General features: G+C 36.9%; 1 protein-coding gene across 1 annotated transcript in view; it reads left to right on the top strand.

The window, feature by feature from the left end:
- The first annotated feature begins 1,547 nt into the window (after positions 1 to 1,547).
- Positions 1,548 to 26,435, top strand: part of LOC150108656 (uncharacterized) — a 195,497-nt gene continuing 170,609 nt past the window's right edge. The window contains exon 1 of the mRNA XM_090390497.1: positions 1,548 to 1,676. Coding sequence (XP_090246623.1) covers positions 1,548 to 1,676 — 129 coding nt within the window. The remainder of the gene's footprint in view (positions 1,677 to 26,435) is intronic.

Here is a 26,435-nt window from a genome sequence, read left to right on the forward strand (position 1 = left end):
TTTATAAAGTGGAATAATACTTTATTATCTCTGTTTATCAGTGTTGTTCTTCAATGACCAAGGGAACTACTGTGACAACTTTTGGAATATGTCCTCTAAATCTCAACTTTTATCCAACAACACTCCCAAATTACTAGTTTCATCATCAATATCCTGGAGTACAGTGCCATTGGTAGTGAAAAGATTATGAGCTGCATAATCTTTTCACTACTAAATGTACAAGATAAGTATGCAAAATAGAATGCCAGAGGAGTGTTTGCCTTGAGGAATGATAGATAGTGTGACTATGGCAATTAAGCAAGGTGAAAGAGTGGATGAGATGATTGTGATGGTGGGTATGAATGACTTGAGTGGCAGTGTGAACCAGGTGACAAGAGATCTGCTGTTCATGCCTGAGGTTATACCAAAGAAGACTAAGAGAGAGGAAGATAGTGTGTTTCCCAGGTATGATAATGCAGAGCTGTGGAGAAGCACATCAGTAATTAATAGTATAATAGCCAGGTGTCAAAAGAGAGGCTTGAATTATGTGACTGCTGGAAAGCATTTGAGGACAGAATGGAACTCTATGTGTGTGAGATGGCTTGCATTTGAATGAGGAAGGACAGGTTCTGGAAAGAGTGTTGTTCTACAAACAAGTCAGTGTCAATGCAGGGAAATTAGAATTATCAGAGTAGATGGTAGCAGGGATGGCCTCTTATGGGAATAGTCGCTTGGGAGAAGTGGGAATGTATCATGTAATACTGAATCCAGTGGGGTCAGGAGGGAATAATAATAGGTATAGAAACAGTGACAATGCCTTGATTCCTTACACAAATACCAGAAATATCTGGAATAAAGGAGATGAATTGGTGGCACCAATATCATCAGCCTGTCCAAAGATTATTGGAATCTCTGAGACATGGCTGAAGGAAGATGATATACTGACAGGAATAGAAGTAGCAGGGTATAGCATTTTTCGACAGGGTAGGAAGGGCAAATGCAGTGTGGAGTCCTGCTTGATAAGTGATGAATTATGTGGAGGATTTGGAGGGCAATGGTACTAATGGTTTTGAAAGCATATGGTGTGAGATAGAGGTGGGCAGAAAAGGATATTTAGTAGGGTGTTGCTATAAGCCAGGGAGCATAGAGGCCATAGAGCTTGGTGAGTGCAAAAAGATTGCTTGTTATGGGAGATTTTAACTACAGCAGTATAAATTGGAAAGAGGAAACTGCATGTAGTAATAAGGGAATGGAATTTCTGGAATTCTTGAGGGACAAATGTCTTAGGCAACATGTAGTAGAAGGAATACAAGGTTCAAGCATCTTAGTTTTGGTCATATCATCAGACTATCTAATTATAACTGAGATGTCATCTCTGCCCACTGGTTGGATAGAGTGACCATGTGGTTTTGACTTGGAATATGAATAGACGTGCAGGAGTATCAAAGATAAAAGAATGTATGTGGAATTATAAAGCAGGTAATTGTAATAGTCTTACATATCATCTTGGAGCAGTTCTATGGAAGGAGAAATTGGAAGAGCGAGATATCATCAGTTCTTGAGAACTTATGAAGGAATATCTGTTAGCAGCAACAGCAAGTTGTCATCCACGTTACACAGTGTGGCGTAAAGTGGATGACAAACAATATCAAACAGGAACTGCTGGAGAGCAGATGTATGACGAATATAAGACTCAGGTTAGGAGAGTGACTAGAAAAGAGATTAGCCTTGAGATCCAAAGAAAATCCAAGGAATTCTTTCATTATGTGGCCAGTAGGAGAAGAAATGCTTGTGGAAGAATGACACTGTTGAATAAAAATGGGAACAGAGTGACTGATGCAAAGGATATTGTGGAGTTAGTCAGTGAACACTTTATTGGGTATTTCATCCTGGAGAAGGTTTTAATATTATAGGAATATGGCAGGTTTGAGGTTTAGAAGTAAAAGAAGAGAGTGTGTTTCAAATACTGAATATTCTGTATGTCGATAAAGCAATGGGACTAGATGGGATTTCGCTGTGGATTTTGAGAGAATGTGCTAAAGAACACATTGACATAGATTTTCAGTGAGAGTTTGGCTATGGGAAAGGTGCCCAAGGAGTAGAAGGATTTTAAGATATTGCCATTGCATAAAGGTGGTAGCAGACTGTAAGTGTCAAACTATACACCACTTTGTATTTCATCAGTAGTTGTTAAGATTTTAGAGAAATTAGTGAGAGTTCATTTACAGTATTGGGCAGATGAGGATAATATTATTTGTGAGAGTCAGTATGATTTGTTAAGGAGCACTCTGGGTTCAGTAATAAGATTTCCTTTTATAATAAAATGACAAGAACAGTTGATGAGGGAAAAGCCCTGCAGGTGAGAAGAGAAGGTTAGCCCCTCTAACGAGGTTATTAGAGATATGGAGTAGGTTAATGAAAATGAATTAACCTCCAAAATAGCTGGAAGATTGTATTTGTATAAGAGGGATGGCCTACACCTGAATGCATTTGGTATTAGGAGTCTAGAAAAACTAACTAGTATGAGACCTAACACAGAGAGTCAGGGAAACTAAATTATAAAGGGAGGAATGGTGTGATTGTGAGTGTAATCAAATGTGTCAAAGATGTCTACATGTGTAAGGCATTAGAGAAGAATAGAAATCTGCAAGTTTCCAAATGTGTCAGGCAAACTGCAGACAAGACTATAAAAAAAACAAACATTATTATGTCTGTATATGAATGCTAGGAGTATCAGAAACAAAGGGGGTTTGTTTAGTCAATATGTTGCGACCTCAGATTGTAGGTATTAATTAGACCTGGCTATCAGAATCAGACCTACTAACTGGTATCGAGTAGCAAGGGTACAGTATTTTTAAGGATAGAGAGAGGATAGGAAAGGGGGAGGCGGCAGCATGCTGCTAATGATATTTAATGACTTGAATCCAATTAGAGTTGAGACTTCTAATAATATTTCATGTGGCAGTGAGTTTGAAGCCATCTGGTGTGAGGAGAAATCTAAAAAGATCAATTACATAGTGGAGTGTTGTTACAGACCTGGTGGATCGGTTGCTAGTGATGAAGAAATGCATCACCAAATAGAAAATATGAGTGCAAAAAGAGTAATCATAATGGGAGACTTTAATTATCCAAATATTGATTGGGTAGCAGTAGAATCTCATGACAAAAATGAAAATGCATTTATTAAGCTGTTGCAGGACAACTTCCTCAAGCAGCATATGACAGAAGGAGCTCGAGGTCAAAGAGTGTTAGATTTGATTATAGTGTCAGAGGGAGTTTCAGTTAAAGACAACTATTCTGCCTCCAGTTGGTGACAGTGATCATGTGGTACTCACTTGGGAAGTGACTAAGTTTATGAAGGTACCACTCAGAAAAGGTTACATGCTGTGAACTACAAAGCAGGAAGTTATGACCAACTGAGGAGTATCCTGAGTTCAGTGGAATGTGATCGGCTGCTGGATGGAAAGAATTTCAACGGCACATGGAAAGCATGATGCGATATCAGAATGTGTCCCAAGAGTTTGAAGAATAAATAGGTAGGAGTCAAATGGATGTGTAATTAAGCAAGAGATTTGTAAGAAAACCGTGTGCATAAGGATGATGTCCGTTATGAAAGTTATAAGCAGCAGGCTAGAATAGTCACAACTTTTGTACAGAAAGCAAAGTTTGAGTATGAAAAGAAACTGGCTCTCTGTGCTAAAGACAATCTGCAAGAATTCTATCGATATGCTCTGCAAGTAAAATAAATAATGAATATGAAAGAATAACTCTTCTAAATCCAGATAGTGTGAGGATTACAGCTGTAGAAGGTCAGCTAATGAGTGCCCATTTTCTTTTCAAGTTGGTGTACGTAACATTGAGCTATCAACCTGGTGTACGTAACATTGAGCTCACTGCTACTTCTTCCCAGGATGAAGAAACTCAGGTATATGAGGATGAGGTATTGTGGTTGTTGCACAAACTGAGTAAGAATTCAGCAATAGGGACTGATGGGTTATCAGCACATGTGCTAAAAGAGTGTTCAGCTGGCTATTTCTCTTACCAAGCTGTTTAATATGAGTCTCAGAACAGGGAAGATTCCACAGGAATGGAAGGAATGTATGGTAATTCCATTGCACAAGGGTGGTGCAAAGACCGATGTATCCAACTATCGACCAATTAGTATATTCTATAACAATGTTACCATTGAACTAGTATCTCACCAATTAGTATCTCAGGAGTGGTGGTGAAGATTTTGGAAAAATTGGTTAGGGCTCGCATTCAGAAATGGGTTGACAGTGAATTTCTACTTTGCAATGAGCAACATGGGTTTACTAAGGGAAGGTCATGTTTTAGCAACTTTCTCACATTCTATAACAATGTTACCATTGAACTAGACAAAGGGGAAAGGATACACCATGATTATTATTATTATTATTTAGGCCTCCAAGGAGTCAAAAGACTCATCACGGGAGGTCCTTCCTAGGAAATACAATTCTATCAAGACTCATTGTGGAGGTCCCTCCTAGGAAACACAAAGTCTATCATACCACTCATTAAACTCATTGACCGTTCTCACTCTCATCACTCTATTAGGCAATGCATTCCACATTTCAACCACCCTCCTTGCAAAGAAACCACAACTCACCCTCTTGCTCACAGTTTCCATTCGTAACTTCCAGGGAAGGCACCTTGTCATGACTCCTTCCTGCTGTTCAACCAAGCGAAAGAACTCCCGAGTGTCAACCCTGTAACCACCTCTCAACAGTTTAAAAGTCTCAATAATATCACCTCTCCTTCTTCAATCCACCAAACTCTGCAGTCCACATCCCCTCAGCCGATCCTCATAACTAACATTGTACAGTCCTGAAACTGTCTCTTTTATCTGCCTTTGTACCCTTGCCACAGTTAATTTATCCCCTTCAAATCCTGGGGACCAAATCTAAGAACAATAGTCTAAGTGTGGTTTGATCAGGGTCTTATACAATCAATGGAATAATAACTCTTTTATCTCTGCAGGTTAGCGTCTTTCTCATTATTGCAGCAATCTCCTTCACCACCTTTGCAATATGTCCCCTGAAATTCAGATTTCTATCTATCATCAACCCCAGATCTCTTGTCAACATGATACTTTTGGATTTTGCTAAGGCTTTTGACAGAATATAATAGCATGGTAGAATGTTGTATAAATTGGAGAAAATGGGTTTGGGTTATAGAATATTAGCATGGATAAAAGGATGGCTGACTGACAGATATCAAAAAGTGGTATATGAGGGGATGCAAGTCTACAAGATTTAAGGTAACAAGTGGTGTACCACAAGGATCAGTGCTTGGTCCACTGTTATTTAATCTGTACATTAATGATAGTGGGAAGGATTTGACAAGCGACATACAGCTATTTGCTGATTATGCAAAGATAGGTAGGGTAATCAGGAATGTTGCTGATATGCAGTAATTGCAGAATGATTTGAATAGGCTGAAATTATGGGCAGGGGGAAAATGGGTATCATTTCATATCGATAGCAATTTGAAGTGGAAATCCCACACCACTTTCTTAACAAATAAGTTTAGGTTCATAATTAACAGAATATATTATGTTAAAAAATTTGTAAATGCAGCATTCTTAAGATGTTTATACTATTCCTGGGTAAATTCTTCACTGCAATATGCATTACCTGTTGTGGAGGAGACTATTATAACAATCTGCTTCCATTAATAATAATACAAAACAGAATAATTAGAGCCATAACTACTACTGACTTGCACATTCAACCAATGATCTGTATATCATTCATAATATTCTACCATTTCAGAAACTATATCTCTATGGTTGTCTGTTATATGTAAAAAGAAACACTGAAAGTTTCTTGGTATATAATGTAAACTATGGATTGCGCTGCGGTCAAAACACGCTGGAAGTACCTAAGGCTAACAAAGAAATTTTTCATAAATCTTTCGAGTACATTGCGGCAAGCAACTATAATAAACTTTCAAATGAAATTAAATCTATAACCTCAGAATATATATTCAGAAAAAGATTGAGAAACTACCTTATGGGATTAAAGAATGTTGACAATTATTTTAAACATATAGTATAAGAGATCATTATAACTCATATATCATAACCAATTAAGGTATCGATTTACAAATTGGTTCATTCAATTAGGAATTAAAACATCAACATGTGCATTATTATAACTGGTAAGGGAGCCCTCTTAGATGTGGTCCCCGGACTCTCAGTGTCTGTTTTAAGCTAATTACTTTTCTAGTAACTAGAAAAGGGGTTAAATGGATGAATAACACCATTAAGCTTGAGTTGCAAAAAAAGAAACAACTATGGAGGGAATTTAAGGAGAAGGGTGACCGGCAGGCACATGAACGGTATAAAGCGCAGGCCAGAAGGGTGACGAGTGTGGTAAGAAAAGCAAAAAAGGATTACGAAAGAACATTGGCCATGCAGGCTAAAGAGAATCCTAAACAGTTTTTTAGATATGTAGCAAGTAAAAGGAAAAATGTACATGGCAGATTGATTTTAAAGAATGCCGTTGGTAGGGAGGTAACTGAATCAGTTGAGATAGTTGAGTTACTGAGTGAGCACTTTGCAAAAGTATATCATCCAGGTGGTGACATTGCAGAAACGAATAAACCAGTAGATTATACGGGAATTGTGGTTAATGAAGTGGAGGTGAGTAGTCTATTGCATAACCTCAATGTCAATACATCTGTGGGATTGGATGGTATACCAGCTCGTGTTGTACGAGAAGCAGCTAAAGAATTGTCAGTACCCTTGACCATTTTGTTTAATTTCAGTCTCGGGTCTGGGTTAGTCCCGAGCGGGTGGAAAGAGGGGAAAATAGTTCCACTGCATAAAGGTGGTTCCAAGACTGCTGTTGTAAATTACCGACCGATTAGCATATCAGGAATCATTGTCAAGGTCTTAGAGAAAATAGTCAAGAGGAAAATACAAGATTGGATAGAAGAAAATGGGATACTGTATCGGGGACAGCATGGTTTTGTGAAGGGTAGGTCATGCCTCAGTAACTTGCTCACGTATTATAACACAGTGACGGCTGAACTGGATAAGGGTAATGGGTTTACGGTGATTCTACTGGACCTTGCCAAGGCCTTTGACAGGATTCCACATGGAATTCTAATCAATAAATTGCAGCATATGGGAATGGACATAGGGTTGGTGAGATGGATAGGAGGGTGGTTGACGGAGAGATATCAGAGAGTGGTTTACTCGGGAGTAGAGTCCACAAGACGGCCTGTGACTAGTGGTGTGCCACAAGGATCTGTTCTTGGACCACTGCTGTTTAATTTGTTCATAAATGATATAGGAAATGATCTGAGAGGAACAGTTCATTTGTTTGCGGATGATGCGAAGTTGGGTAGGGCAATAGTGAATGCAGATGACGGCAAAATTTTGCAGGATGATTTGGATAGATTGGAGGTCTGGGCTAAGGAGAATGGATGTCAGTTTAATGTGGCAAAATGTAAGGTTATGCATTTTGGGGTGAAAAGATTGGCGGCAGTTTACTGCATTGGTGGAACCGTGCTCCAGGAAATTGATGAGGCACGAGATTTAGGAGTGTTGGTAGATAAGGAATTGAAATTTAGGGGACACATTGCAAAAGTGACTAAAACAGCTCATCAAATCACTTGGTTGCTGAAGAATACGTTGACAAGCAGGTTATTGTTCCTCTGTATCGAGCCTTGATAAGACCCCATCTAGACTACTGTGCTCAGATTTGGTCACCTAGGTTTCTTCTTGATGGGGAGGAGGTGGAGAGGATCCAGAGGCGAGTGACCAAGATGATAGCAGGTCTGTGGAATGAACCGTATGAGAACAGGTTGAGGATTTGTGGGTTGCAAAAATTGGTTGATAGGCGGAGGAGGGGAGATATGATTGAGACATTCAAATTACTGAAGGGTTTCTATAAAATTAATTCAGAAGATATTTTTGAGAACAGGGCTGGTTGTGGGAGGACTAGGGGACATCCATGGAAACTGGGCAAAAGTGTGGTTAGTAAAGGTGTTAGAGCTGGGTTCTTTACTTTTAGAGTAGTGAATGAGTGGAATGTGCTCCCTGAGTCTGTGGTGGATGCTGTGACAGTGAATGAGTTTAAGGCGAGGTATGATAGATGCTGTATGAATGTCAAATAGTTGTGATGAATATGATTTGGGGCCTCCCTCGATGAGTCTAATGACTCCCTGGAGTTGCCCGTAATAATAGTAATAGTAATAATAACTAGTGTGGCTACGGCCCTTGGTTACACATATTTGCATAAACTAACTTACATCACTCTAAACCAATTACTTAACATAACTTTGAAACCATTCGAAATATATTATATTCTACTTGCATATATGAGAAAACTTTTTATTAACCATAAAAAAATAATTGCCATAATAAGTTTTAGTACCAAGAGAATATGATAGTAATACTAGAATTTTATTTTGTAACATTGTACTGTGCATTGAATTGTATTGTGAAATATTGTCATAATTATACAAGTTGAATAGTATAATATGTATAATTTGTATACGTGATGTGAATAATAATAATAATAAACGAAATAAATAATAACAATTGCAATGCTGAAATGAACATACACATATAAAGATAAGGATGTTATTTTGCCTTGTTAAACTGTGAATGAAATTGTTTTGTATGTTTTTATTCTTCATTCACATTTAACATAATCTACCATATACTAAGCAAGACTTGTTTAAATATTGTTTGTTAGTCCCTTGCTTAAGATTTATTATTCATGTATTATCCTTGAATTTTATCAGCTATTATTTAATTATATAATTTTAATGTATATTATACTATTGAAAGGACTCTGTAGTAAATAACATTTATCTTATTACTTTATTCCTTCAATAATATTATGAGGAATTCTATGTATGTAACTTTTATGTGCCTTATATAAACTGTTACATATATTTTATTATTATTTGTAAATGAAATGAAAGAGAAAATTAAGTAACTATAATATTTTTTATTATTATTTTTCATTACTCAGTGTGAAGGTATAACCTTATGTAACGTTAATGCTTATGTTTACGTTCTGTGTCGATCATTGCCATGGAGATAGAAATAAAATAGAACGCGCGAGCTTCGATAATTGGGAGAAGAGAAATTAATGAGTTGGATGGAGTGAACAAGTTTAAGCGGGAAGAAGGAAGGCATAGAAGGAGAGGTAAAAGTAAACAACAAGACTGAAGGGCAGGGAATTCAAGGGAGTAGCATTCAGAAGTGTACGGAGATGAGGAGAAAACTTATAGACAGCTGAGAGTAAAGTCAACGGTGGCAGTAATAGGAATTTAGTGCCGTAATGAGATAACTAAAAGACTGGAAGATTATTAGATGATTCAGAATAAATCCACTAAGTTTTAGAATTACTACGTATTCCTATATCGCTTTAAAGAAAGATTGTACAAAGCTAAATTTGTTATACAGTAGTAAACATGGAATAATTATTCTGTCTTATAGTAAGCCCATCAAGAATTGTGTAGTGCGATAAATAATAATTCAGTTATCTCCTTGAGGAATTCTTTTGAATAGTGTTCCATCGGAGTAACAAGTGAATATAGTTTGAAATGTGCTCACATTGAATCTGATGTGCTAAGGATTAATCCCGGTAAGAACAGTCCTATTTTATTTTAATTCAGTGTGAAGGTTTAAGTGATAGTTCCGTCTCGAATATCCTAACATTTACTGTGGCGTTTCACTGAATTTAGCCGAAGTTAGAAGTTGAAAATGATTCCCCTTGAAGCAATAACTGTCGCGATTAATAATGTTATAAGTGCTTGGTAAGTGTTGAATATAGATTATAACTGAGTGATACCACCAAATTTATTTAGCAAGAAATTCTGTAGTATTGAACAGCATGAACAATCTTTGTTATTGAGAGAACTGTGAATTTTGTATCTGAAAATTTGAAGTCTAATTTAGTATGAATGTTTTGACCTGAAGAACTAAGTTAATTGTATTATCTTATTTTCGGAGTTAAATTTATGTATTTGTCATATAACCTTGTATTAAATATTTTGTTATGTTGATTTCAATATTGTGTGTGTGTGTGCCTGATTCTTTTTCATTGCACTGTTCATAAAAAGTTCGAACCTTGCAGGAGCCCTAAGTGAAAAATATTAAATTCATCTTGTATGAATAAGTAGACTGCTAAGTTAATTAAAAATTGATTCTACTATTTTACATAGATTAATCTAAATATAGGGTGGTGCAGTAAAAATATAAATTTCCCTACATTTTGATTAGTAATCAACCAGCAATTAATTGACTTTATTAAGAACAACATTATAACAAGATGGCAAATCACAGAGCCAAGAAGGACGTTCCAACAGCCTCTTTACAAGGCCTTGATAAGACCTTACTCGGACTATTGTGCACAGATCTGGTCTTCTGGTTTCCATTGTGATTCTGATATATTGGAGAGAGTACTCAGGAGAGTGTTAAAAATGATATCAGGATTGTAGAATAATGATTATGAAGACAGAATGAGAATTTGTACACTGCAGACACTAGCAAACAGGAGAAAGAGGGGTGATATGATTGAGACTTACTAGCTTCTGAAAGGATCATACAGGATTTCAATTGATGGAATTTTTCAGTTTATGGAGGGTGGGGATAGGACAAGAGGGCATCCTTGGAAGCTGAGAAGGAAGGCCACTAAGAAGGGGATGAAGGCTAGATTTTTCTCTCATAGAGTGGTGCATGATTGGAATGGATTGTCATTAGATATTGTGAGTGCAAGCAGTGTGAATGAATTCAAAAATAAGTATGATGGCTGGTGTATGTCCTCCCTTGATGAGTCCCTGACTCCCTGGAGGTCTCTCTTAATAATAATAATGTCAGGTTAGTGAACTTGATTCTGGATTGGCTATCTGATAAGTATTAGAGAATTGTATATGTGGGAGCAGTATTAAGGAAACAGAAAGTTACAAGTGGGGTTCCACAGGGCACAGTAATAGGATCTGTATTGTTTAACCTTTATATCAATGACATTGTCAATGGATTGCAGGGAAATATTAAGTTGTTTGCAGATGATATGAAGCTGGGAAGTGTTATTACTAATAGTGCAGATGCAGTAGCCTTGCAAGAGGATTTGAATAAACTGAACACGAGCAAATTAATATGGATGTCAGTTTAATGCAGCTAAATTAAAGTCTTGAAGTTTGGGATACAATGATGGAAGACTGCATACTGTTATGTCACGTACTGCCCCGTTATTTATTATTTTTGTATTATTTACTTATCTTACTTATTCTCAGCTATTCCGTTGCCGACAAATTTATATTCTTTTAAGTCGACTGCGCCAGCCGGCAACTGAATTCTCACACACAATTTAAGACTACTGAAAAACAATATAGGGATCAAGTGGTTTGCAGTCATGGTCCCCCTTTCTTAGTTGCTAATGGATTTCCCTACTAATTATGTATGATCCGAGATTTAACAAATGGTAACTCAATTCTCAGAACAATGACAGACTCATGAGGTTTGAATTAAAGAAATACATTTATTTAGACAAATACATATATACACTTTAGTTAGAAATTTCAATTCTAAAGAGCCTGAACTCCCCCTCACCCTTTTAAGTTAATATATCCAAAAGGTTTACTCTAAAATCTTATACTATCAATCTCATACTCTTCTTTGTATAACTACGTTCAGGCTCGGTTAATTCTTACAGAGTGCTCAGTTCCCATATATAGGAATAACACATATACATAGATACATTCTACAATCCTAGTATGGAGCATATCAGACGTACTCTGTCTTGCAAAATTCACATGGGAGAATACTCTCTCTTATGCCCAGGCTTTATCTTTCCCCAAAATTCAGTTAATATTCAAATTTAAACTTAACACAAATATAAATGTCTCTTCCAACATAAACAGTCCGAAGCCTTGGTTCCCAGCTCAAGTTAAGCTTAGGGTGTCACTTTCTCTTTAGATGTAGACAGAAATGTCCAGAAGAAAACAGTTCTTTAGATACAAAATGGAAGTTGACTATATGGAGCTCCTTATCGTTCTGTTTCTTATACCCTCTTTGGTCATTATTCAATTTTAACATGAAAGCTTGCATCTTACCGTTCTTGCTTTTCTGGTAGTTATTGGGACCTCCTTAATTAGGCTTCCGGGTTTCCTCACTGTATATTTCTTATGGCATCTGCATCATACTTCTATTCTTTTTGAAGGAGGTTCACCTCTTTCGCTGATTTATACGTTGGCATGGCTAACCAACGGCTCTTTTCTGGAACTCTGGCCGCATTCCTCAGTTGTGGCTATGGTCGATGCGGCACGTACAGCAACCGGAGACTGTTGCTGGGCACGACGGCAAGCTTCACAGCTATCCAGCACTTGGATCAGGAACCAGGAACAGAAAAATAAGAGAGAGCTTGAATTCCGCACCGAAACCTATATAGCTAATGTGAGCAGCCTCTCTTGGTGGTGTCATCATGCACATAGCGGCGGCCAATTGGTTACCGCAGCTCCGAACTGTTTTTTGACATGGCTCAATACATATATTATCTTATATACATCTTTCAGCAATTATACATATTTTTCCTTTGTTAAATAATCCACAAACATTATCTATTTAAATTATGGGTTTCTCAAAAATTACTTCTAATAAGAAAAATGGTTATACACATGTTCTGAGTTATCAAGATGCACATTTTCTTCTGGAGGCATAAGCATGTCCATGGCTTTTAACGTTACCTTATGTTGGGTCGGAAATAGGATGACTCATTAAAAGTGAATCGGCACGTTTTCCGACACAACAATACTCTGTTGGAAAAACTGCACCGGAGGAAATGGGGGTGATGAGTGATAGAAACCTGAAATTCAGGGAACATATTGCAAAGGTGTTGTAAGTAACCTAAAGGATCAGCTGAGAAGGACTCTGATATGCAGGATAAAAGAATCGTTATTCTATTGTGTAAAGCCCTGATCAAACCACACCTTGACTATTGTGCTCAAATTTTGTCTCCAGGATTTGAAGGTGGGGATATATTAACTGTGGAAAGAGTGCAGAGGCAGGTAACAAAGATGATATCAGGACTGTCCAATGTTAGTTATGAGGACAGACTGAGGGAATGTGGACTGCAGAGTTTAGTGGATAGAAAAAAAAGAGCTGATATGATGAGACTTTTAAACTTTTGAGAGGTAGCTACAGAGTTGATGCTGGGAAGCTCTTTTGTTTTTTGTAACAGGGTGGGGGGGGGGGGGAGCAAGGACAAGAGGCCTGGAAGTTATGAAAGGAAGTTGTGAGCAAGAGGGTAAGGAGTGGTTTCTTTGCATGGAGGGTGGTTGAACTATGGAATGCAATGACTGATAGAGTAGTGAGAATGTGCCAATGGTCAATGGGTTCAAGGAGTGGTGTGATAGACTTTGTGTTTTCTAGGATGGACCTCCCACAATGAGTCTTGTGACCCCATTGAGGTCTAAAACATAATAATAATAAAAGTGCATAATCTTATCTTTTTCCCTACTAAACTGGTACTCATTATCCTTTGCCCATACTTCTGGTGTGATTAAATCAGCCTGCAGGTTTCTACATTTCCTTGACTAACTATTACTCTAACCAGTTTTGTATCATCAGTGCACAGCTTACTTCTCATAAGATCATTTCTTGTATCATTAATGAACAAATTAAATATCTGTATACAAATAAACAAACTAAAAAACATCACCCACTTTTTCCTGGATTTTACTCTGTATAACACTTTTTTGATATCTGTCCATCAGCCATTCTCATATCTATATTCATTTCCTCCAGTTTGTGCAACAGTTTTAACATATTTCAATGTGGTATTGTGTTGAATTCCTTCAAAGTTCTATAGTATCATGGTGTAGCTATTCCATTAATCTGATTCAACTATCACTCAATTGTTAAATAGCTAGTAAATTACTTACTTCCTGTGTCCTAAAGCTTCCTTTATGCAATGGAACTGTTTTGTCCTCCTTTCACTCCCTTAGTACACTTACTAGCCAATGTAAGTCTCAGCTAGTTGGTAGTACTACTAGTTCCTACATGTTCTCATGATATATGGGACAATATTCCATCTAATCCACATCCAGTTGAAGATTCTTCAGTGTCCTAAGTATCTCAATTCATCAATCTCTATTCCTACATCAGTTCCTGTCGTATCTGTGGCTACTTTACCAGAATCTATCATCCAGGTAAACTCGTATATTTGGTATTGTGGGATGGCCTCAAAGATGGGAATTTTTATGTTTGTGTAAAGAGTATTTGAAATAAGGGAGTTGAGGTTGTTGCATTGATTGAGTTAGTACAAAGATAATTGGTATAAGTGAAACTTGGTTGCATGAGGACAATGTACTGCTGGTAATAGAAATGAAAAGATATACAATTTTGGTTGTGATTGTCTGTGAAAGTGCTGGTGGTTGGTGGTAGATGCCATTGGTGCAATTGTGGTTCATTGTAGTTGAGTGGTGGAGGCAGAGAGTTGTAAAGTAGGTACTAGTGGAGGCTTGTACATAAGCACTGCGACACCAGCACCCCCAAGGAAAAAATGGAAAAATTAAATTTTGTTTGTGTTTATAAATAATAACAATGCTTATAACATTATATAAATGCAATACAACATGTTAAAGGTTACAGCTTATGTTCTGAAATTGATTGAATAGTTAATAATTGGAATTGTTCGATTAATGCTTTAGATTACAAAACAATTGCACTGCAATCTAACGCAGTGTCGGAATTATCATATTCAGCCAATTGCAGCTAGACTCGCCAATATTCGTTTACTCTTCTCATTGCACGTTACAAGTAATTCCTACACTGCTCGTTTGGGAAGTGTATTGTATGCTTGCGTGTGTTATTTCTGTGAAATATGAAACTTTTATTATTGGTGCGTGTTCGTGATGAGGGTGAACTATTAAAAAAAAATTTTAAAAAAATCAGCTAACGCCATTTTATTCCCAAACTATTTTTTGTAAATCTTATTTTATTTTGTTAAAATAGCATATAATTATTTATTTATTATAGATACAAGACTGAATTATGAAAAGTGTCACTGTCGAAAATATGAAAAGAATTATATTTTTTTCAATTATCGTTACACGAAACAAATACACTGCGATCTAATGCAGTGTCATAATTATCATGCCAATTGCAACAGTATATTCGTTTACGCTTGTCATTGCACGTTACAAGTGATTCTGACACTGCTCGTTTGGGCAGTGTCGCTTACAGATAAATTGTATGCATTTGAGCGTTATTTCTGTGAGATACGAAACTTTTATTATTGGTGTTTGTTCGTGGTGAGGGTGAAATATTTTTAATATGTAAATTTATTTATTAATAAATTGGTTACTGATTAAAAAATAATCATTTATTTTTTTTATTTTTTATTTTGTATATGCAGGACCCCCACTTAAAATTTTCACTTGCCGCCACTGGTAGGTACCCTCCCTCGATGAGTCTTTGGACTCCCTGGAGGTGTCACATAATAATAATAACAATAACAATTTCCCAAAGTTTTGGAAAATTGTTATCAGCAACTGTGTTTCTTAATTTTATTTTATTATTTTTATTTTTTAACACACACATACAAATGTGTGTGTGTTTATTTATTAAGTTATGTATATTAAATTCTGACAACAATGTCAGAACTTAATACCATTGTATTAAACTGGCAATCAAGCAAACTACATGCAAAATTCACATGTACTTGCATTGTTGGTTTCTTGAATTTTCCATTATTCACTTTCTAATGCTGACATTGGTTTAAGATACACTAGTGGCCAAAATTGTGGAAACCTTTTGGAAAAAGTGTATTTTTGAGGTTTGATGGCTTAACACCACTTTTTTTTTTTGGTGTAATACCATAAAATTATATAGCAATGGAAAGATAATTTAATCAAGGATGTAATGCAACAAAGTTTGTTCAATTATCTGTATTCTATGAAAAGTTATAGCCAAATAACCAGAAAAAAGAAGCACAACTTGTTTAGGTTGATATGAAGTAGCTTTCCTTCATTTGAATGTAGCCAATGAGCATGAGTGTTTAGAGAGCCAATCAGGTGTCATCTTGTTTTGGCAATGAGCCAATAAGGTCACAGTAGGATTCAGCTATTGATATCATATTGGAGCTGAGAGGAGGACATTTGTCAGTGTGTTATGTGATTGCTATCAAGTTGGTCAGTTTTTTTTGTGATCTTTCATTTAGTGAGCTTGTAAAATGTAATAAAATGAAAGAAATGGCTCAAAGAGTTGACTGGTCACCCAGAAAGCGATGTAAAATAGTATTATTAAGTGCTACAGTTATGAAGAAATTAGAAGAAAAATTGGTGACATAAATTTTTGAAGAGGTATAAGTAGACTCGTCACTACAGAACCAGACTGGTAAAGGCAGGAAAAGGTACACAATAGCAAGTGATGATAGAAGAATTGAGAGACTGTGCCTACATGACAAATCATCTGGGTGTATACAAGATAAAATGACGCAATACAATGTGAAGTTGAGTGCAAGGACAGACTGCAGGAATTTGGTCTAAATGCTAGAATTCCATAAAAAAAAGCCATTTTTATCTCTCAAACAAAGGTTGAAAAGATTAAACTTGTCTAAAACCCATGTTAACTGGACAGTGGAACAATGGGACAGTGTTATTTGGAGTGATGAGACCAAAATCTCCCTGTTTGGTAGTGATGGCATAAAATACGTATGGGGAAGAATCGGAGAAGATTTGCATCCTGATTGCATTACACCTACCGTGAAACATCCACTTAGTGTTATGATCTGGGGTTGTATGACATCAAAAGGTGTGGGCAGAATTTGCGTGATTGATGGGAATGTAAATGCCCAAAAATACATAAATGAAATACTTGAGCCTAATCTGAAGCCTTCTGCACATGATCTTTTCCAAGATAATGAAGCATTTATATTTCAACAGGATTCAGCTCCATGTCATGTTGCTGCTGTGTGCAAAAAGTGGTTTCAAGATAATCATATTCCACTGCTGGAATGACCTGGGAATATCCCAGGCCTTAACCCAATCAAAAATCTATGGAACCGACTAAAGAAACATGTTAGTCAGAAGCAGCCCAGCAATAAAACCCAATTAACAGAGGTAATAATTCAATTTCGGTTTCACATTATAACAGCTGCAGAACTAAAAAACTTGGTTCATTCCATGGGAAGGCCATAATTAACGCTTAAAGTTACCCAGCTAAGTATTAACTCACATTGTGAGAATTTTTGTATATCTCATTTTTTCTGTGTGTTTCACTTTTCTTCTTTATAACTGCTGTTCTAATAAAAAAAAATCCTTCATACTTTTATGAAGGATTTTTTATTAGTTATTGCATTACATTCTTGGTAATGTAATTATCTTTCCATATTATGGTATTATTTTTATTTCAAAAAAAAAGTGGTGTTAAGAGCCAATCAAACCTCAAAAATACATGTTTTCAAAAAGGTTTCCACAATTTTGGCCACTAGTGTACTTAAACCAAAATATCTGTGTACATTAATTATAATTTATTAAACTTATTAAATTTATTAAATATTAATTTCTATTAATTAGTATTACTTTAATTAATTAATTATATTATATTAAATTGATTATTATAAATATGCCAGCAAATGTTGGTCAATTGGTAGAGCCTCTGTTACTAATGGCTCAGCAAAAAGTTAAGCAAGTTTGAGTGCAGTTAGTAGTTGGAAGGGATTAATTTCCAATGCTGTTAGCACACTCTCCCTCGATGAGTCTTTTCACTCCCTGGCGGTGTCACATAATAATAATAATAATAAATATTTTTTACTGTGCATATGTGTATTTTACTATGGTTTCTATATTGGATGATGAAATTCATGTCACCTTTGTGATGCCTTGTACCACAGAAGCTTGGCCTTTCCTTTGAGAAGTGCAATACACCTCAACCCCTTTCTACATTAGGCCACTCCTAACTTATCTCCTCTGATCTATGGACTGTGGAATATAACCAGGTCTACAAACATGTTCATCAGTGTGAAGGTATAGGTTGCCAACCAACTAGACTTCACCAAGTTCAACATATACCCACACAATGCGATGACCTAAACATCAGAATTTTAGCATTCTGAGATTTTAGCTTACCTAAGGCCTTCATACTGTGCATTCTGTTTTAGCTATCTCAAGAAGAATATCTACAATACCATATAGCTTCTGTTTTTTTTTATTGCATTATGCTGGATATGAAAATCATTCCATGAAAGTGTCACTTAACGACATTCACAACTATGCAGGAAGACTTTAGATCCACAGCTTATTGGTTGGAGAGCATAGATGCAATCTGCTTGGCCAGTTTAGTATTTGCTACTTAATGAATTTTGTAGTTAGGTATCAGCCTTGTGGTCTTTGTAGGTATTTAGGATATCGTTAGTTATAGTTTGAAATTTGCATCATAGTGTTCATTGTGAGAATTTCTTATAGTTCAATGCAATGTTGTTATAAAATATTTTAGTAGTGTAAATCAGTAAATATCAAAAGGATTTCTGACAAAAGAAGCATTGTGTATTGGGCATCTGGAATAGTTGGGGGGCATTTACCATGGTCAGTTATGTGTACATTGGAGGCAAAGTGTGAAGCCAGGAGATTGGCTTTTTCTATTGGTGATGATGCAATAGTCATATCAGTATGATGGAGTAGGAATAGTGTTGGGCAAAAGTTATAACCAGTTGTTTTAGAAAGAGAACAAAAGGCTTGGAATCCCAACCTAGCCTACCAAATTTCAGGACCCTGCACTTTGCAACATTAAACTGATAGTTCCACTCAGTTGCCCATTCATACAGTCTATTGAGATTCTCCTACAAGGCCATAACACCTGCTCTATTTCTCAATGTTCTTCCCAACTTTGCATCATTGATGCAAAGTTGGGAAAAACTATGAGGGAAGAACCACAACACTGAACCGCTATCGCCTAACTAAGCCCTGGTTCTCCAAAAGATGTGTCAAGGCTGTACAAATAAAAAATCAAGCATACCACAACTGGCTTACATCAAGAACTCCATCCTCCTTGAGTGCTTATACTCAAGTGCAAAATATCTGCAAAAAACTATCAATGCTTCCAAAACAGAGTTTGAAAGAGCAAAAAGCAGAAAAATTGCAGCCTGTCCAAACAGCAAACACATGATCAACATAGTTCAGCCAATGTGTTTGCTGTTTGGCTTATGATCCAGACACATTAGATACATTTTTGATTCATCTTAACAGCCAACATTCAAAAATAAACTTCACTATGGAAATGGAAAGTAACGGTAGTCTCCTCTTTTTAGATACATTAGTGACAAGTCTTCCTAATGGCTCATTATCCTTCTCTATCTACAGAAAACCTTATACTGGTATTTACATAAACAATCACATCACCACCCTTTCCAACAGTATGGCATCCTCAAAACTCTCAAAGTTGGGAAGAACATTCCCCACACAACACTGAACTGCTATCTCCTAACTAAGCCCTGGTTCTCCAAAAGAACTAGCCCTAGGTTGGTTCTCACCAAGCTAGGGCTATTTGTTCAAATGGCACAACCCTTGAAACTGAGCTTATGGACCTTCGCAACACCTTTTTAGCCAACAGCTACAGTCCATATAAAACAGATAAAATATTACATGTCCCCCCCCCCCCCCCATCTCTCCTATGCCCAACACACAGGATCACAGCAAAACCATTCCCATTTCATATGTTAAGGGTACATCAGAAAAAAATAGCCAAAGTTTTTTGTAAATATGATCTCCATACTACTTTCAAACCTTTCTTCAACTAGCTACTTTTATACATTCTTCTAAAGATTTACTACATCCTTTTGAACATCCAGGAGTGTATCAAGTTCCTTGTGCCTGCAAGTTACTCTACTTTGGACAGAATGGTAGAGCAGTTAACATATGCCTTGAACATCATAAAAATTACATCTAAAATCATCTATGTGGCAAGTCAGGATTTGCATACCATGCTCTGGATACTCCTTCACATAGGATCAGATGGAGAAAAACATCTTTATTACATAGAAGTTGTTACAGGTCTAAGAGGTTATTCTTAGAATCAGCATCAGCAATGAAACACTCTTCCAACCTCAACAAATATGGTTGCATTAATTTACCAAAGATCTGGTAGACTCATTTTAAGACCTAATAGCCAGACTTCTCTGAATTAACTTTGTAGTTACCTTACCCATAGAGAGTGTCACGTAAGAACATTAGGTATAAGTTACAATTTTAAATTGTTTTTACAATTACTTGGTTTAATGCTGTATGCCTGAGTTATCATTGTGCTCTGATGATGCTGGGTGGAAAATCAGTAAAATATTAGTGTGTTTAATAAACGTATTTTTTCCACTTGGTGTTAGTAATACTGTTAGGCTTTATTATGGATCTAGTAAGAAAGGTTTTCAGTGTATTGCTGCAGAGGTATGACAATGATCAGTTGAGATGGAGAGCGAGAATCATGAATGGTATGCTGGCAGAGCATTGTGAGGAGAAGGGAATGTAGTTTGTTGATGCGTGGCATGCATTTGAGGGAAGAATGAAATTATACAGAAGTAATAGATTGTATTTGCATAGCTTTGGAGTGAGCGAACTGGAGAAACTATCGCTATACAGAAGTGAAGTGTGTGTGATGCAAGCAAGAAATTTGAAGTAAGATGTAAAGTGAAAGATCAGGAGAGTGGAATAGAAGAAAGTGAAGTACTTGGCAATGGAAATATTAATAATGTGAGAGATGAAGAGAAAATGGGAATGCATGGTTGAATAAAGATGATATCCAGAACGAAAATAGAAATGGGAGGGTGTTTTTTTCACGAGAGTAGAAAAGATGAAAAGGAAGGGGAATTATATCCACATAAGATGGACGTGAAAGAGGGAAAGAGTGACAATGGTTTTGAAGTAGTGTAAGAGTGAGGTGGAGATTGACAGGAAGAGATATTTAGTTGGATGTTGCTATAAGTCAAGAAATGAGGAAGGAGGTAATGAAATATATAAGCAACTTGAGTTAGTGAAGAAGGGTGGTTTTAATTATTGCAGTATAAATTGCAATGAAGAGACAGCATTTAGGAATAAAGAATGAATTTTGCAAGTTCTTGAGTGACAACTATCTTAGGCAGTACGTAAAGGAAAGAACACAAGGATCAACAGTTTTAGATCTGATAATTTCATCAGAGGATGTAATTGTTAGTAGGGGTTTCACACTTCCCTCCATTTGGTGAGAGTGATCATGAAGTGTTGTTCGGTTGGGTTGTGGCTAGCCATGAAGACATCTGTGAAGAAAGGATATATGTGGAAATACAAGGCTGATGATTTCATGCAGAGAATACAACTTGTAGCTATGGCATGGAATGAGGACTGGAGTGGAAATGCTGCTTGAGAACTGACAAAGAAATAAGTAGGTACTTAACACCATCAATCTGTAAATGTTAAAGGTCAAAAGGGCTGAATAAGATATTATACAGCATTGGACAGATGAGGGTGGTGTTATCCATGAGAGTCAACATGGATTTGTGAAGGGACACTCTTGTTTTAGCAATATGCTAGCCTTTTATAATAAAGTTACAAGAGCATTAGATGAGGGAAAGACATATACTGCCATTTTCTTAGACTTAGCAAAGGCATTTGACAGGGTGCCACATGATAAGCCGATATTTAAGTTGCAGCAAATGGGTCTGGATGTCAGATTGGTCAACTGATTCAGGATTGGCTGTCCAGTAGGTATCAGAGAGTTGTATGGTGGGACAGTTTCAAGGAGGGCAGAGGGTTACAAGTGGGGGTCCCACAGGGCTCAGTACTGGGACCTATATTGTTTAACCTTTATATCAATGACATTGTCAGTGGATTGCAAGGGGATATTCAGTTGTTTGAGGATGATGCGAAGCTGGGAAGAATTATTAGTAATAGTGCAGATGTGGTAGTCATGCAAGAGGATTTCAATAAGCTAGATAGATGGGCAAATGAATGGGGTGTCTGTTTAATGCAGCAAAATGTAGGGTCTTGAGGTTTGGGAAACATCGATGGGATGCTGCATACTCTATGGGAGGAGTTATACTGGAGGAAGTATGGGAGACTAGAGATCTTGGGTTGATGATTGATAGAAACCTGAAATTTAGGGGACAAATTGCAAAGGTGGTGAAGGTAACACAGAGGATTGCTACAATAATGAGAAGGACACTGACCTGCAGAGATAAAAGGGTTATCATTCCATTGTATAAGTCTCTGATCAGACCACACTTAGACTATTGTTCTCAGATTTGGTCCCCAGGATTTGAAAGGGATAAATTAACTGTGGAAAGGGTACAAAGGCAGATAAAAAAGACAATTTCAGGACTGTACAGTGTTAATTATGAGGATTGGCTGAGGGAATGTAGACTGCAGAGTTTGGTGGATTGAAGAAGGAGAGGTGATATGATTGAGACTTTTAAACTGTTGAGAGGTGGTTACAGGGTTGACACTGGGGAGTTCTTTCACTTGGTTGAATAGCAGGAAGGAGTCATGACAAGGTGCCTTCCCTGAAAGTTACGAAAGGAAACTGTGAGCAAGAGGGTGAGGAGTGGTTTCTTTGCATGGAGGGTGGTTGAACCATGGAATGTATTGCCTGATGGAGTGGTGAGAGCGAGAATGGTCAATGAGTTTAAGGAGTGGTATGATAGACTTTGTGTTTCTCAGGGGGGACCTCCCCTCGCTGAGTCTTGATAGACTTTATGTTTCTTAGGAAGGACCTCCCACGATGATTCTTTTGACTCCATGGAGGCCTGAATAATAATAATAAAGTACTTAATAGGTTCAACACAGGAAGTGACCACAGACTAGTAAGGGCAAAAGTATGGATCAAAAAAAAATGGGAACAGAATAAGCTCATAAGAAAAAAGTCCAATTTAGTGAATCTACAAATCCTCTACCACAATAAAATCTATTATAGAGAATCACTCAAAAATGAACTAAAAATGTTAAACAGAGCTGCTAATGAAATCTTAACAAAATCTCTCTTGAATTGTGCACTAGAAATAGGAGGTGTAAAAAGCACAAAGGAGAGGAAAAACTAAGACAAGAAACCTCCGATCTGATGAAGAAAGAGGAAATATGAAAAGAGATTTCAATGAGACTAATAAAATGGACTACTCGGAAATTTGTAAAACTATACGATGAAAAATGAAATTAGATCATATAATATTAGGGAAATTAAAGAAATAATAGAAAACAATAGTAATATGAAGGGGTGACTAAGGGTCAAAGCTGTATAACTGAGAGGTGACCTCCACATAGCCTTTAAAGGAATGCGGAGAACCGACCAGGGCTTCTGACCTAATGTCCAATCCTCACCTTCTCGTGGTGCACCCTGTTGGGTATCTACTTTGATACTGAATGAACGTGGATGGGCTGGCAATTTGGGATTTAGCCGACCAAATTGTATTCTTATTGGTTAAACCAAAATAAAAAATGATGGTACAACATGACAAAATTTCATGCCGGCTGGGGCGTTGCCCGGTTAAACAAGGCCCCCGTTGTTTTCGGCAGGGAACCAGGGCGAACAGTGAAAAGTCAGCTACTGGAACAAATCTGAAAACAAACCCCAACTCAACATCACCAGAGTTAAAGATCGGTTCTATCAACGTAAGAAGCCTGAATGGCAAAGAAATGGAGCTAGCTGAGGAATTAGATAAGTACCAGATCGACATAATAGGGGTGACTAAAACAAAAAAGACCAAAACTGGTGAGATCTTTCTGAGCCATAAATACAAAATGTTATATTCAGGCAATGACAATCAAGGAAAAGAAGGAGTAGCCATAGTATTCAACACAAAATACGAAGCTAATCTTCTTGAATGGCAGTCAGTCTCAAGTAGAGTAATGTGGGCAAATATGAGAATGGGGAACTGGACAATGAGACTTATTTGTGCCTATGGTCCCACAGAAGGTTCTACTAAGGTAGAAGTGGAGGAACTTTTTGAGGCTTTAGAAAAAGCAACTGATACAATGAAAAAGGAAAAGTTGGTCCTTGTTGGGGATCTAAATAGCAGAGTAGGAAATGATTGTGAGACATACAAAAATATTTTGGGAAAATTTGGACAAAAGAGCAAAGCTAATAATGGCAAATATCTGTTGGATTTCTGCTCAGCACATGGACTGGTTATTACTAACACCATGTTCCAACATAAAAATGTGCACAAATTCACATGGAGAGAAGAGGCTAGGAATAAGAAAAGTCTCATTGACTATGTTATTGTTGATAGTGATGTTTTCTCCCTGGTGCAGGACACCAGAGTGTACAGAGGATTTGAAATTGGAAGCGATCACTATTTAGTCTTGAGCAGGATAAAATTGAATTTCATATTGAAAAGAATAACATGTAAGCAGCTCTCAGATGTGAACTGTAGACTAAAATACAGAAAGATTATTGAAAAGAAAATGAAAGAGTTTGAGAACAGGAATCAAACCTTGGAGATTCAGTGGCAAACTCTGAAGAAAACATTGATTGATTCTGCCAGAGTGGCATGTGGTGAGGTTGTGTGCAAGGATAAAAAAATCAGAACTCCCTGGTGGACACAGGAAGTTAAACAGGCAGTGAAGAAGAAAGCATATCAAAAGTTCCTGGCAAATAAGTCAGCTTTTACTCTTACAGAACACAGACAAATGTAAGAAAGCTAAACAGTGTGTAAAACTAGCTAAACAAAAGTCATGAGAGGACTTTGGCGAGAATATAGAAAATAAATATCAAGAAGGTGGCAAAATATTCTGGAGGTTGTTGAAGAAGCTTAAAAATGGAGGAAAAGTGCTGTAAAAGGAATTAGAGATGATAAAGGTGACATGAAAACAGGAGAAAAAGATATCCTTGAAGTATGGAGTAATTACTTAGAAAAACTGCTAAATGAAACAAGCAGTGATGACAGCACAGTGATAAAAAAACACTTACCAGGCATGCAGTCAGGATTACATATCCATACTTGAAGTAGAAAAAGCCATCAAAGGCTTGAAATGTGGAAAGGCAGCAGGAGTAGATGATATTCGACCAGAAATGCTGAAGTATGGTGGAATAAGAGTCTTACAGTGGCTGCCCTTCATAGTTCAGAAAGCCTGGACAGAGGGGCGAATTCCCGATGATTGGAGTAGCGCTCTCATAGTACCCATATATAAAAAGGGAAATAAAACTGAATGTGAGAATTACAGAGGTATTTTCCTACTGAGTGTTCCTGGCAAGATCTATGCAAGTATACTTGAGAAACGGTTGAAAAGAATTGTGGAAGAAAAGCTTGGTGAAGAACAAGCTGGATTCAGGCCAAATAGAGGCTGTCAGGATCAGATCTTCACTTTACGACAAATAGTCGAGAAAGCATGGGAATATAACAAAGATCTGTATTTAAGTTTTGTTGATTTGGAAAAGGCATATGACAAGGTGCCAAGAGAGAAGCTATTCAATACGCTGCAGTTATATGATGTCAATGGGGCATTATATCAAGCAATACTTAGCCTTTATTTGAGTTGTAAGTCAGCAGTCAGAATTGAAGGAAGTACAGGAAGATGGTTTAATGTTAAATCTGGTGTGAGACAAGGATGTACATTATCCCCTCTGTTATTCATTATCTATATGGATCACATTATGAAAGAAAGTGGTATTAAACCTGATATCAAAATTGGAGATGTTAATGTCAGCTCTTTGCTTTATGCGGATGATGTTATACTTCTAAATAAATCTGCTACAAGTCTGCAAGATTCTCTGACTAAATTGAATAGCCGTTGTAATAGGTATGGTATGAAGGTCAGAAATAAAAAGACAAAGACAATGAAAATAGGCAGAATCATTGAAAATGTCATCTGTGTTGTGAATGGAGAACCTGTGGAACAAGTAAAACATTTTAACTACTTAGGCACGATTTTTACTGAAGATGGTAAATTAAATATAGAAATAGACAGCAGAATGAGCAAAGCTGGTATGGTGGGAAGTCAATTGAATAAATTCATATGGAATAAGAGAGAAATTAGTCGGAACACTAAATTAGCTGTATACAAGACAGTGTTCAAACCAGTTTTAACTTATGGATCTAAGAGCTGGGTCAGAAGTAAAACACTTGACCAAAGACTAGAGACCGCAGATATGAGAGTCCTGAGAAAGATTAGAGGCGTGAACTGATGGCATCAATGGCAATATCATATTAAAAATGAGGATATTAGGAAAGAATTTGACATTGCCAGCATCCAGGAATGCATTAGCAGAGCTAATCTCAGGTGGTATGGTCACTTAAATAGAATGGGAGAGGAAAGATTAGCAAAACAAGTGTTCTCTGCCAGGTTGGCAGGAAAACGACCCAGAGGAAGACCAAGATATAGGTGGATTGATACGGTACAAAGTGACTTAGACGATAGAAATATAAGATTTGATAATGTTGGAGTCTTGACAAGTAACAGACTGATTTGGAGGAAAATTGTAGATAGGAAGTTAGTAATGATGTAATTTTTTCATG

The sequence above is a fragment of the Typopeltis vanoorti genome, chromosome 3 (assembly GCF_054136105.1).
Source record: "Typopeltis vanoorti isolate ZY-2024b chromosome 3, IOZ_Tvanoo_1.0, whole genome shotgun sequence".
Lineage (NCBI taxonomy): Eukaryota > Metazoa > Arthropoda > Arachnida > Uropygi > Thelyphonidae > Typopeltis > Typopeltis vanoorti.